General features: G+C 45.9%; 1 protein-coding gene across 1 annotated transcript; it reads right to left on the bottom strand.

Annotated features, from left to right (window-relative positions):
* Window positions 1-3,282: 3,282 nt before the first annotated feature.
* LOC141244088 (uncharacterized) lies at window positions 3,283-8,945 on the bottom strand. The gene is made up of 9 exons (XM_073668980.1): window positions 8,929-8,945; window positions 6,922-7,188; window positions 6,480-6,803; window positions 6,125-6,316; window positions 4,930-5,379; window positions 4,583-4,787; window positions 4,380-4,508; window positions 3,596-3,726; window positions 3,283-3,520 (listed from the first exon to the last, which is right to left on the bottom strand). The coding sequence occupies exons 1-9, from the start codon at window positions 8,943-8,945 to the stop codon at window positions 3,283-3,285; spliced, it is 1,953 nt and encodes a 650-aa protein (XP_073525081.1).
* Between the last annotated feature and the right edge of the window lie 5,748 nt (window positions 8,946-14,693).

Here is a 14,693-nt window from a genome sequence, read left to right as displayed (position 1 = left end):
TGGGGAAATGCCTATGGCCCTGCGGAAGGGACCTGTGGCCCTTTGAAAAAGGCCTTTGGCCTTGTGGAGGGGGCTGTTTCCTTGTAAAGGGAGCCTCTGTCCTTTTTGAGAGAGAGAGAGGGGGTTGTGGCCTTATGGAAAGGCTTATTGCATAGTGAAAGGGCCCTGTTGCCCTGTGGAGAGAGGTAAAGGTGGTTGTGGCCCTGTGTAAATGCCTGTACACCTGTAGAAGGAGCCTGTGACCCTGTTGAGAGTACCAGAGGGGGTTGTGGCCCTATTTAAAGGCCAGTAGCCCTGTAGAAAGGCCCCTTGGCCTTGATGAAGGGGCTTGTGCCCTGCAGACGAGCCCCGTGACTCTGTGGAGAGAGCTGGAGGGGATTTTGGCCGTGTGGAAAGTGCATTTGGCCCTGTGGAGGGGAGCTATGGCCCTGTAAAGAGAGCCTGTTGTCCTGTGTAGAGAGTTGGAGGGGATTGTGGCCCTGTGGAAAGGCTTATGGCCTGGCAGAAGGAGCCAGTGGTCCTTTGGAGAGAGCTGAAGGGGTTGAGGCCCTGTGGAAAGGCCTGTGACCCTGCATAGGGGTCTGTTGCCCCGCAGATGGGCATGTGGCGATGTAAAGCGAGCTGGAGGGAGTTGTGGCCTGTGGAGCGGGCTGGAGGGGCCTGTGGAAGGCTGTGGAGTAAGATGGGGGCCTATGAAGTCCTCTGCAGTAAACATCTAAATTTTCAAGCTTTGTGTCCGATCTGCAACAGGGTTGACTCTAATGTTGCCGAACTGCAACAAAGATTGACTCTTTTGTTGCAAAAGTGCAACATGATTGCCTGTGAAGAGAGCTGGATGGGGCTTGTGGCACTGTGGAAAAGCCTGTGGCCCGGTAGTAGCCTGTGGTCCTGTGGAGAGAGTTGGAGGGGGTTATGGCCCTGTGGAAATGCCTATGGCCCTGCGGAAAGGGACCTCTGGCCCTTTGCAAAGGGTCATTGGCCTTGTGGAGTGGGCTATTGCCCTGTTGACGGGCATGTGGCCCTGTGTGATTGTTGATAGCCTGACAAATCATCCCATAAAAACTTGCATATTTTTCAAGGATCCTGTAGCTTAAAGATGTTTCCTGACAATTCACTTTAATGTTCAGGAAGCATCCTACACCAACAAGATTCTTAAAAAATACACAAGTGTTAAACACTGTGTAGCTTTGTGGTTACTTACCAATTCATCTTCTCTGCTGCAACTTGAGTAGTGCTTCTTACCTTTGACCTACAGAAAGAGGTGTGCTCGTGAGAGTCATTAAGAGGCACATAGAGGCAAAGAAGGGAGCAAAGGGGCAAAGGTAGGCACATAGAGGGATGCAAAAGGTAAATAGAAGCACAGGGAGGGACAGAGAGGCACAGAGAACGATAGAGAGCCACAGATGGGCAAAGACAGAGATTGAGAGGCTCGTGAAGGCACAGAGACAAAAAAAGGCACTTTGGACGGAAAGAGAGCACCAGAGAGAGAGCATGCGAGAGAGTGGTGCAATGGGGAGAGATCAAAAGCGAGCGCCAGTGATGCACTGGAGACTGAGAGAGCACAAAAGAGAGCAGTGCACTATAAAGACAGAGGAGTGCCAGAGAGTGGTGCAGTAGGGAGAAAGAGAACACATCAGAGAGTGGTGCACTGGAAAGAGAGTGAAAGAGCACCAGAGAGCATTGCACTGGGGAGAGAGAAAGAGAGAGAGACAGAAAGCAGTGTGCCAGTGTAAAAGGGCACCAGAGAGTGATGCACTGACTGGACAAATGGTCATTTTTATAGGCAGTTCTACATGTCGGGTTGCTGGACAGCTGGGGGTCATGCTTACCGTTGTTAGGGATGGTAATATATTCTGCTTCCCTAGGCCTGATTTCCAGGGACTGCACTGCTCTGACTGGCAGGAGCACTTTTATGGCTACCTGACCTTTAAATTATTATGGATTCTAGTAATACTGACAAAGCATTAGACTAAACGGCTCAGAAACCTGACGGTAGTAAATGATTGTGCCATTTGAACAGTTGTCAGAATTGTTTCATCATAGCCATAGGACTTCCACTTTATATTTATCTTTAAAATAGTTATTAAAGGGACTCTTGTCACCAGGTTTTTGACATCCCATCGGACAGCAGCATAATGTAGAGATAGAAATCCTGATCCAGCAATGTTTCACTTACTGAGCTCCTTGCTGTCATTTTGATAAAATTACTGTTTTCTCTGTTGCAGATTTGGCAGCTCCCAAGTATGACTGGACTACTGGAGTAGTGCTCTAATGATAATCTCCAGATGATTTAACAGTGTTTTAATGCAAACTACACTGAGCAGCCTAGTAAGTGATATATCGCTGGAATAAAGATGTCTGAGTCCACATTATGGTGCGCTCAGATGAGATGGCTAAAACCTGGTGACAGAATCCCTTTAACACTAATACAAACAGTACAAATGTTTATAATAAAGAAAATCTTCTCCCATTGCTTCGAGGGCCCCGTTCACCTGGAATTGTAGAACAACCTAAAACAGAAAAGAAACAAATAAAACATGAATTCAAAAACTTTAACAAGACGGGAACTTTAGTCTCTGAAACGCCTCATTCTTTCTTGGGAGCTGATCACTGCCGTCTTCTTAATCTCTTTAAAGGAAAGAAGGGGAATACATATGTTAAAACCGAAATGTTTATTGTTCAAGGACAATGTGAATGAGTATATTGACCAATTACCCTGGGTGTTTCCTTTTCCTCAACTGCATCCCTGTCTTCATGGACCTTGTTGTGACCCTAGGTTCGATTGGTGCTCTCCGCCTGATATAAATAATAACATTACATTTTCTGGGCACTTAGAGTGGTATAAGGATATCTTCTATCAATCCTAAAAGTTTAGGCATCGAGGTTTGTTCTGCGATGGAGATATCATCAATAAACGCCTGTAATATACCCTTCCGCATACTGTCTACAAGTGGCCGCTACTGAGAGCACTTTGCCTGGGTATAGGTGCTGAGGATGCTCGGAAGAACAAGTCATTGTCCATAACATCACAAGCTATGTACAGTTTGCCAACTCCTACTAGCTTGCTTGATTTAATAATATACCCACCTTTGAGTCTTAGTATTTAAATTTGACACACCGAGGTCCTCTGTTTCACCCTGGGCACTGTAGTCTTCAGCTTGCTGGACCATTTGCTCCTCTTCTCCATTGCTCCCTTCTGCTTCTCTTTAGGGGAGATAGAAAACAGAATATTAAATTTTATCAACAGTTTGGTGAAATAGATCGTAACTGCTTTTCAATAAATTACCTTGAGCTGCTGGGTTGAGGTTGATTTTCCGATGCTTTCCCTGCTGCCAAGACCAGTGTGTATGCTTGGCAGAGGTCTCCTAAAGTTCTTTCTCTGTAATTCCTCTCTGCTGTCATGTTGGAATGACTGAGATATTTAGAAAACAGATACCTCTCTTTCTCTGTTAAATGTGAGACAGTCCATGTCTGACAAGTTTTTCTTGCCACCTGACTAGAGATGGATTTAAGTTTGTACCTAGATAGCAATAGAGTAGATCATAAATACATGGCACAGCATCATTAATGTAAGATATTGACTTTTAAGACTTACTTCTTTTGGTAGCGGTCAAGGTCATTGGATATATTATGTATGTGTTTTCCGGTAGTCGATAAGAAGAATCTATCCGGACTGTCTTGTTTGGCGAGCACTGGTCTCACTTTTTCAAAGTAGACGTTAAACCACTGAAACAAAAAAAAATAAAAAAAAATAAACAAAACAAAAACAGTAAACCATTTGATAAAGACTGAGTTGGGCTCTTCTATCTTAAGGTATAAAATTTGAAAAAAAAAAAAAACTAAATTAATTGCTGGTGTCAGACAGCACCAACGTCACAGAGGGACGTGCCAGACAAGGAGATGGAAACCTACAGACTATAATGGGCGGTATCTCTCCTCCGCCTCAGTTGTATTCAGAGCATATGAGGGACTACACAATCTAAATATATAGAAAAGTCACCGCACACCAAACATATGTCAGACTATAAACTATACCCACCACTCATTAAGAGTGCATAACATCTGTGATAAGGGAGAGCATATCTGTTCCTACTGATAATGCATTCTGGATGCTGCTGCAACAAGCATTATTGTTAAGAAAATGCACTATCCTGGACACAGATGCTGTAATTTTGCATCCAGGATACTGCAGGGAAATAAGGGAAAGACTCCCAACACTCTTGCAGCAGGATTTAGCATCACGCTGTCCTGTAAAACCTGCATAAAGGGAGGATCTATTGAAAGGGACTGAATGTTGCTTATACTCTTTGGCTGAAGTCATGACAACTAACAGATCCCTCTCTAATGTGGGTGCCATCGTAGTGACAGGAACATCTTACCTTTTCTTCTTCTTCAGTAAGCACAAAACAGGCTACTTGGTGGGCAGCAGTCTTATGGGATTTAACTCCGACAATTATTAGCTGTTCATTTTGATAGATGTGACGCATCCTCTCTGTCCACTCAGAAACCTGTGCGTCAAGACATGGGAAAGTTAGATAGACATGTGGCTTTAAATAAGGATAATGAGTAGGTTGTTACTTACCGTCATGTTTCTGACAACTCCTGGTCTTTGTAAGTGTTTTAGTATGATTAAGGCCTCAAGATAATAGAGAATCTCCAACTGATGCACTTCATTTTGGGATCCTCTATGGACATCCTCGATGGCTTGCAGGAAAGCTGGCTTTGCGACGGTCAGGATCTCCCGGCATTGCTGAGGTGTTTTGTCCAATTTATGCAACTCCAGGTACCTAAGAGAAAGATTAATAAATGTGACTGATAGGTAAGGCCTCTAGCTAGAGCATGTGTGGGAAACCCAGGAGCAACGGAGAGAGAAATTACAAAAAAAAATATTACTTGTACATCTGTAAGAATAAATATTAGCTGACATACCTTTTGCCGACTACCTCTTTAGCAATCCCCTTGGACAATGTCTTCTGAATGTCTGCAGTAACATTCCTGAAATACTTCATGGCCTTGAAGAGGTTTTCATTTTCATTTTTTAAACCGGTCGCAAACAGTAGATAGTGGACAAATCTCCGGACGTGCTTTAGGTAGTTGGTGACAGTTTGGTTGCACAGGCCAAGATCTTGCAGGTCTTTGAAAAATAAGCGGGTCTTTTCAATCTCCGTCGCAAAGTTGAGGCTCACACGACGATTGTTGATGAAGTATAGAAACCTTGACACATCTTCAACATTTTGTTTGTATCTATCCAGCTTCCAATGGTTCTGCAAATAAGAGGAAAAACCTTTTAATATTGGATGAGACAGAGAATGGCGATCATAAAAACCTGCATCTTTCATTTTGATCCTCTTCTCAGCTCTCCAATTCTGGCTTGGAAATCTAAAAATTTGGAGGAAAGAACAACAGGTCAGAGTAGAAACAAATTACAACTTTGAGAAAAATACTATGTATGTATATATACAGTGGCGTCCTGTCAATGGTAGAAGACCATGTGGCCACTGCGGGGTCTGGGAGTCTAGGGGTCCCTGTGCCAGCACATTTACTGGGCTCCCACCCACCACTGCTAGAATCTGGGTAAATATCGGGCCTCTGGTCAGCTGGGGGTCCCACTCATCATTGTCAGGGGTAGTAATCTTTTCTGTGTCCCGAGGCAAGATTTATGTGGACCCCAGTGCTCTGATTGGCAGCAGCACTTAGGTGGCTGCCTACCCTTTATACGGAGCATCCACTGCTGAATGCTGCATGTATTGAAGTTCATTTGTGGAACTAGCGCATGATGCTCTCCTGTCCAAGTGATTAAGATAGGAGTGGCAGCGCAAGTCAGTATGCTCCGCCAAAGCTGTGTATTTCTGGGGCATTCTTTTGGCATGCTGCTTTATGGAAGGGGAGTAGAGGGCCTGAAATAGGAGAAAAACTACTTTGTAAGGCCTGAAAAGATGTGGGATATGCTATTATGTGACCCAGATGAATATTATTTTAATTGCTTTTTTTGCGGGAGGAAGAAATTATAAACTTTAATATGGGGACAAACTATTTCCATTTACACCCCTGTATGGATTTGTATAAAAAAAACACATATATTATACACACACACACACACACACACACAGTGAGGGAGACTGACCTCGGCCTGTCTTCATCTGTTTGGCTGGTATTTTCCTCTCTTTCTCTGGTCTCTGGTTGTTGATCGGCTTCACTGTCGGATGTTTCAGAGGATGTATAGTCTTCTGCAGCTGAAAGATGCACCAATTCAGGATTTGATATGGCTGGGTGCGTTGATGTGCCAGTTGATGTAGATGGCTCCTCATCAACAGTCCTGTAAATTATAATAATCCTTAGTAATAACGTGAAGTACAATCTTGAGTAGGCCAGCAGTGTTGACAATTTTTTAATGTGGCCTAAAAGCCAGGATGTGCTGAGGCCAAGGCAATGTTTGAGCAAGGGATTAAAGTAAATTCCTTGTATAAATTTACACTGACCTGTAGACATCATAATCCTCTGTGACAGGCGGCTCTTCCACTGTGACGGGCGGCTCTTCCTCTGTGACGGGCGGCTCTTCCTCTGTGACGGGCGGCTCTTCCTCTGTGACGGGCGGCTCTTCCTCTGTGACGGGCGGCTCTTCCTCTGTGACGGGCGGCTCTTCCTCTGGGACGGGCGGCTCTTCCTCTGGGACGGGCGGCTCCTCCTCGATGACTGTAGACATTTCCTCCTCAACAGGCAGCACTTCCTCCTCATTAGGCAGCTCTTGCTCACTGGCTGTCAGCTCCTTCTGCACAGGTGATGCCCCCTCATCTTCAACAATCCTGTAAATATAAAATACACCTGATTATTTGTCATAGTTCAGAACATATATGCAAATCTATAAAGCTTACACAAGTATGAACATCAGTATTCAAAGAATAAGATGCTAGTGGGGCATACCTGGCCATAGTTGGTTTCTCGGGTACTATAAACCCTCTGTCCTCCAGGAAGGAGATAAGATCGTCCTTTGTAGTGATCTCTGGAATCTTGTCATAAGGGATATATGTTCCTTTTGTTGCAATTGCTATCAGTGAGTTTTTAGATTCTTTCACTAGCGCATCCTTCTCCTCTTCTGTACAGTATCTAAGGCATTGTCGTGTAAGATGCTGTGGCAGTTGAGTAAATGTTTTGTAACATAGTGGACATGTCTTCGGCATCCTAAAGTGGCTGTAAAATAGAAAATTGTAAGATCAGGAACAATATCACTGTTACGGTACAGTCAGACACATAGATATTGAATGCGATATCGAGTAAAAAGTCACGTAGTACACATCACACATGCGATCTGTCAATCATCACAGGTGCTGTGTCTCACGTTATTATATTGTATACATTGTCCATCCAAGGAGGCGATGCTGCAGGGTAGATACGATCACTCGATTCTGCATTTCAATGTAAAGTATAGGGGGATCGTATCTGAGATCGAGAGATCGTATGGTTACACGTTACGACGCTGCTGCGTACATGATGCTAAATTACACAATGTTGACAGATTTCAGCTCACTGAGCTGAAATCTGCGATGTACGATGGCATGATTTTCGCTCTCGATATCGTCCCGTCACATGCAACGACACACATACGATGTTGATCTTGCGATTTGACCTCCGTGATGTTTAAGCGATATCATATACGATATCGCCGTGTCTGACGGTACCTTTAATCTAGCTTGTCCACCGACTAATATCGACCAGCATTTGTTTTTGTTTTCAGTTGGAAACTTGTATATTTTGCATTATAGTTAGCCAATTATCATTTTGGGAACATTATTTTAATGCTTCTTGTCATCCGTTTGCACCCCCCATGCATAATATAGCACTTTATCTGTACTTGCACAGACCCCGACTAGTGACTGGTTCATGCAGCGTTACATGAATCCCCTATTTATTATATTGATGGCTGGACCTTATATGATGGCACTTCATACCATTTACCTTTTGTACCTCCCCTACTTCCTCATAGATTGTAAGCTTGCGAGCAGGGACCTCACGCCTCATGGTTTTTGAATTGTTTGTTACTCTGTATTGTCAGTGCTGAATAATATGTTGGCGCTATATTAATAAAATTATTATTAATGCAAAATGTGCTATTGTCTGGCTCAATTTAGTTAGCTGACTCATATTTTTGGTTAAACTGGACAAAATCGTACACTGCTCTTGAACAAGCGAGTACACATACGGTTAAGCTCAAATCTGAGGGGCTTTATAGCATATTACACATTGTGGCAAAAGCACAATAACATTGGGTTTTAACACCTGTATACCCATATCTGATTATTTGCAACAATTATGCAGATTGACAAATTACCATGCAAAAAATGCATGTGGTGTTGACCACGCAAATGCTCATACAGCTTTGCACAGGACAGTCACTCATTTTTCATTAAAAACGGAACAAAAACAAGTGAGCAAGTACATATACGGTTTAAAGCCTCTTCACTGCAAACATTGAAAGATGCAAAAAGCCTGAACAATTGCAAGCCCTAACATGATGTCATAATACACTTTCACACTGCAATCCTTCCCCCTCTCCCCACCACAGTACTACAACCAAGCTAAAAAATTTACAGAGGTCACAGAGGACATCAGATGATGCTGCAGTATAGTTAGGCACCTGATTCCAGTACAAACTATATGAGTACAAGTATAGTTATACACCTGATTCCAGTACAAGCTATATGAGTACAAGTATACTTATACACCTGATTCCAGTACAAGCTATATGAGTACAAGTATAGTTATACACCGGATTCCAGTACAAGCTCTTCTACAAATACTCCCATGGTCTGAGTGTACCCCAGAATGCATGCTGCAATGGTGTCCAGAAAGGATCTTTCTAGAAGCAATACATACTGTACCTCTGCAGATTCATATTTCCCTCCCACTCACTGTCCCACCAGGTGCACTTACGTTTCTTTGGGCGGCATGGTTGTAATTGGCTAAGGCAAGAGCTTCTCTTGTGCACAAATCACCGTTGTATCTCCTGAGCACAGGATGCAAACTAAACTTCCCTCCAAAACTCCTCCTCTTCCTAAAACAATGCACTTGTCAGTGATTGATTTATTTGAATGTAAATCACGAGTCTGCTGCGATTGGTTAATGCAACTTAGTAGGTGCAGCATTTACTTTATAAGGGCTGGCTGAAGACTCAATATTGGTGTTCTGTAGCCAGCTGTCAATTTTTTTTCAATTGGACTGCTAGATACCGGGTCGCTTACAACTTTATTTATCCAGCTCTCATTGTCACAATATTTTAGGTCTGGCTACAGGTTTTCTAGGACAAGCAACAGCCTGCTGATACCCTCAGAATTTTTTTTTTAATAATATTCCGCTTTCATGTCATAATACCCCATTTTGACATTATAACACTGTCAAAATACCCAATTCCTCTGTAATACCCCATTATGATGTCAAAATACTACATTGTGATGTCACAATACTTCACTATGATGCTATAGTACCCAAAAATATGTAATACCTGATTGTGATATCATAATACCCCCATTATAATGTCATAATACGGCACTATGATGCAATATCTAACTATGTCAATATACCCCACTATGTCATAGTACCCCATTTTTCTGTAATACCCCATTGACGTCAAAATATTCCATTGTGATGTCATAATACCCCACAACTACTAGTAGAGGCAAAAAAAGTGACACATTTATTCCATTTTATTTATTGCAAGAAATTAGGCTTAGGCAAAAAATAACATGTCATGCTTTCTTTGCCAGCATTCAACCTATGTAAAGAAAAATATTGAAAAGTGCAGTATACTATATCAGGCACATTTACTCGCGCTGACCAATGTTCGATAAGTCACTCAAATGTGCCCTTTTGACTGAGTAAAGGGGGGTGGAGGAGGCTGTGGCCCTGATGAAAGAGCTGGAAGGTCTTGTAGCCTTATAAAAGGAGCCTGTGGTCCTGTGGAGAGAGCTGAAGGGGTTGAGGCCCTGTGGGAAGGCCTGTGACCCTGTATAGGGGTCCGTTGCCCTGTGGAGAGAGCTGGAGGGGCTTGTGCCCTATGGAAATGACTATGGCCATGTAGAAAGGCCCTTTGGCCTTGAAGAGGGGGCTTGTGTCCTGCAGACGGGCCCTGTGTCTCTGTGGAGAGAGCTGAAGGGGTTGAGGCCCTGTGGGAAGGCCTGTTACCGTGTATAGGCGTCTCTGGCCCCGCAGAGGGGCATGTGGCGATGTAAAGAGAGCTGGAGGGAGTTGTGGCTTGCGGAAAAGGCCATGTGGAGCGGGCTGGAGGTGCCTGTGGAAGGCTCTGGAGTAAGATTTGAGCCTATGAAGTCCTTTGCAGTAAACAACATGCAACATGATTGCCTGTGGAGAGAGCTGGAGGGGCTTGTGGCACTGTGGAAAGGCCTGTGGCCCAGTAGGAGTCTGTGGTCCTGTGGAGAGAGCTGAAGGTGTTGTGGCCCTGTGGAAAGGCCTGTGACCCTGTATAGGGGTCCGTTGCCCTGTGGAGAGAGCTGGAGGGGCTCGTGCCCTATGGAAATGACTATGGCCATGTAGAAAGGCCTTTTGGCCTTGAAGAGGGGGCTTGTGCCCTGCAGACGTGCCCTGTGACTCTGTGGAGAGAGCTGTTGGGAGTTGTGGCCGTGTGGAAAGTGCATATGGCCTTGTGGAGGTGAGCTATGGCCTTGTAAAGAGAGCTTCTTGTCCTGTGGAGAGAGCTGGAGGGTGTTGTGGCCCTGTGGAAAGGTCTGTGGCCCTATGGATAGGCCCTTTAGCCTTGTGGAAAGGGCTGTGGCCCTGTGGTGAGAGCTGGAAGGAGTTGTGGGCTGTGGAAAAGCCTGTGGTCCTGTGGAGACAGCTGAAGGGGTTGAGGCCCTGTGGAAAGGCATGTGACCCTGTATAGGGGTCTGTGGCCCCGCAGAGGGGCATGTGGCGATGTAAAGAGAGCTGGAGGGAATTGTGGCCTGAGGAAAAGGCCATGTGGAGCGGGCTGGAGAGGCCTGTGGAAGGCTCTGGAGTAAGATTTGGGCCTATGAAGTCCTTTGCAGTAAACAACATGCAACATGATTGCCTGTGGAGAGAGCTGGAGGGGCTTGTGGCACTGTGGAAAGGCCTGTGGCCCAGTAGGAGCCTGTGGTCCTGTGGAGAGAGCTGAAGGTGTTGTGGCCCTGTGGAAAGGCCTGTGACCCTGTATAGGGGTCCGTTGCCCTGTGGAGAGAGCTGGAGGGGCTCGTGCCCTATGGAAATGACTATGGCCATGTAGAAAGGCCTTTTGGCCTTGAAGAGGGGGCTTGTGCCCTGCAGACGTGCCCTGTGACTCTGTGGAGAGAGCTGTTGGGAGTTGTGGCCGTGTGGAAAGTGCATATGGCCTTGTGGAGGTGAGCTATGGCCTTGTAAAGAGAGCTTCTTGTCCTGTGGAGAGAGCTGGAGGGTGTTGTGGCCCTGTGGAAAGGTCTGTGGCCCTATGGATAGGCCCTTTAGCCTTGTGGAAAGGGCTGTGGCCCTGTGGTGAGAGCTGGAAGGAGTTGTGGGCTGTGGAAAAGCCTGTGGTCCTGTGGAGACAGCTGAAGGGGTTGAGGCCCTGTGGAAAGGCATGTGACCCTGTATAGGGGTCTGTGGCCCCGCAGAGGGGCATGTGGCGATGTAAAGAGAGCTGGAGGGAATTGTGGCCTGAGGAAAAGGCCATGTGGAGCGGGCTGGAGAGGCCTGTGGAAGGCTCTGGAGTAAGATTTGGGCCTATGAAGTCCTTTGCAGTAAACAACATGCAACATGATTGCCTGTGGAGAGAGCTGGAGGGGCTTGTGGCACTGTGGAAAGGCCTGTGGCCCAGTAGGAGCCTGTGGTCCTGTGGAGAGAGCTGAAGGTGTTGTGGCCCTGTGGAAAGGCCTGTGACCCTGTATAGCGGTCCGTTGCCCTGTGGAGAGAGCTGGAGGGGCTCGTGCCCTATGGAAATGACTATGGCCATGTAGAAAGGCCTTTTGGCCTTGAAGAGGGCGCTTGTGCCCTGCAGACGTGCCCTGTGACTCTGTGGAGAGAGCTGTTGGGAGTTGTGGCCGTGTGGAAAGTGCATTTGGCCCTGTGGAGGTGAGCTATGGCCCTGTAAAGAGAGCTTCTTGTCCTGTGGAGAAAGCTGGAGGGTGTTGTGGCCCTGTGGAAAGGTCTGTGGCCCTATGGATAGGCCCTTTAGCCTTGTGGAAAGGGCTGTGGCCCTGTGGTGAGAGCTGGAAGGAGTTGTGGGCTGTGGAAAAGCCTGTGGTCCTGTGGAGACAGCTGAAGGGGTTGAGGCCCTGTGGAAAGGCCTGTGACCCTGTATAGGGGTCTGTGGCCCCGCAGAGGGGCATGTGGCGATGTAAAGAGAGCTGGAGGGAGTTGTGGCTTGTGGAAAAGGCCATGTGGAGCGGGCTGGAGGTGCCTGTGGAACTCTCTGGAGTAAGATTTGGGCCTACGAAGTCCTTTGCAGTAAACAACATGCACCATGATTGCCTGTGGAGAGAGCTGGAGGGGCTTGTGGCACTGTGGAAAGGCCTGTGGCCCGGTAGGAGCCTGTGGTCCTGTGGAGAGAGCTGAAGGTGTTGTGGTCACGCAAATGAGCCCTTTTAACTGATTAAAGGTGGGTGGAGGAGGCTGTGGCCCTGATGAAAGAGCTGAAAGGGGTTGTAGCCTTGTAGAAGGAGCCTGTGGTCCTCTGGAGAGAGCTGGAGGGGGTTATTGCCTTGGGGAAATGCCTATGGCCCTGCGGAGGGGACCTATGACCCTTTGAAAAAGGCCTTTGGCCTTTTGGAGGGGGCTGTTGCCTTGTAAAGGGAGCCTCTGTCCTTTTTAAGAGAGACAGATGGGGTTGTGGCCTTATGGAAAGGCCTATGACACAGTGAAAGGGCCCTGTGGAGAGAGGTGAAGGCGGTTGTGGCCTTGTGTAAATGCCTGTAAACCTGTAGAAGGAGCCTGTGGTTCTGTGGAGAGAGCTTGAGGGGGGTTATGGCCCTATGGAAATGACTATGGCCCTGTGGAATGGACCTATAGCCCTTTGCAAAGGGCCTTTGGCCTTGTGGAGGGGGCTGTTGCCCTGCAGAAGGAGCCTGTGGCCCTGTTGAGAGAGCCAGAGGGGGTTGTGGCCCTATTTAAAGGCCAGTGGCCCTGTAGACTGGCCCCTTGGCGTTGATGAAGGGGCTTGTGCCCAGCAGACGGGCCCAGTGACTCTGTGGAGAGAGCTGGAGGGGATTGTGGCCATGTGGAAAGTGCATTTGGCCCTGTGGAGGGGAGCTATGGCTCTGTAAAGAGCATGAGGGCTGGCTATCGTGTGCCCACGGCTGTCTCCAGCCGGCCCTCAAGGTTTATATTTTTTATCATCATCTTATTTTTATTTTTATATAGCGCTTACATATTCCACAGCGCTTTACATACATTATTGTCGCTGTCCCCATTGGGGCTCACAATCTAGATTCCCTATCAGTGTGTCTTTGGAGTGTGGGAGGAAACCGGAGAACCCGGAGGAAACCCATGCAAACACGGGGAGAACATACAAACTCGTTTCAGATGTTGTCCTTGGTGGGATATAAATATAACACCCCCATGAAGGCTGGCTATCCGCGTGCACACGGCTCTCGCCAGCCAGCCCTAAAGGTTTATATTTTTATTTATAAGAAATGCAACCATGAAGGCTGGCTATCGTGTGCCCATGGCTGTCACCAGCCAGCCCTCAAATTTTTTTATTTTTTTTAATAACATTAAAACCACGAGGGCTGGCTCTCGTGTGCCCATGGCTGTCTCCAGCCAGCCCTGAGGAAGCATTTGAAAAAAGAGAAAAAAAAGCTAAGGTTTGTATGTTATTTCATTTGAGATAAGGCTGCAGAAGGACTTGTGTATTTGGCCAATTGTCAGCAAAACATCTTGTAGTACAGAAAAGATAAGAGACTCCGTCTGCAGACGTCTGAAAAGTTGAGACTGAACTCAATTGTAGAAGTGTGAAAAATCTGTCCATGTCACAAACTCAAAGTTATGGAGGGCACCATCTAATCACTATGGGATCAACATGCAGCATACCAAATATATATATACATCGGCAAGAAGAAAAGGGGTATGCTCTTGTGCAGTGATCACCCAATCTAGACAATACTTCAATAAATTACAATGAATTATATTTTTTATAAATACATGCAAACAATGTCACAATCCAATTCATGAAAACACAAGTAAAAGTTAATATAGTGGAATTACCCACTAATGGAAAGCCCACCTACTCCAAAATCCATCCCAGAAAAACACATGATTGTAATAGATCAAGTAAAGATCAAATATACACTTAGGCTGTCCCTGGTGATCAATTTTGCACATTAATATACTGACTGGCAAATCCGCCACCAGTATTAGAGGTAATGCACTATAGCACAAAATATATACTATAGCAGACAATATAATAAAATGTAAGAATCCAAGGCAAAAACCACACAAATACAGGGCATTAAACTGGTCAGTGCCATATATTCACACACCAGAAGAAACAATATCCAAAATACAAATAAATAAACACCCCATTCATGCTGTTAGTGCCCCTGCTATTCCTATTAGTACTGGAATCAATAATCACCACACATGGGCAGGGCCGGCTCCAGGTTTTTGTGAGCCCTAGGCGAAAGTCTCAGTGGGCCCCTTTAACACATATCACGATTCATAATGCACAGATACTGCAGAAATATATATATATATAT

This window comes from Phyllobates terribilis, unplaced genomic scaffold (genome assembly GCF_046119375.1).
Source record: "Phyllobates terribilis strain yellow unplaced genomic scaffold, ASM4611937v1 Scaffold_1442__1_contigs__length_286414, whole genome shotgun sequence".
Classification (NCBI taxonomy): Eukaryota; Metazoa; Chordata; class Amphibia; order Anura; family Dendrobatidae; genus Phyllobates; species Phyllobates terribilis.
The sequence above is the reverse complement of the archived record's forward strand: the minus strand, read 5'-3'. Positions and strand labels throughout refer to the sequence as shown.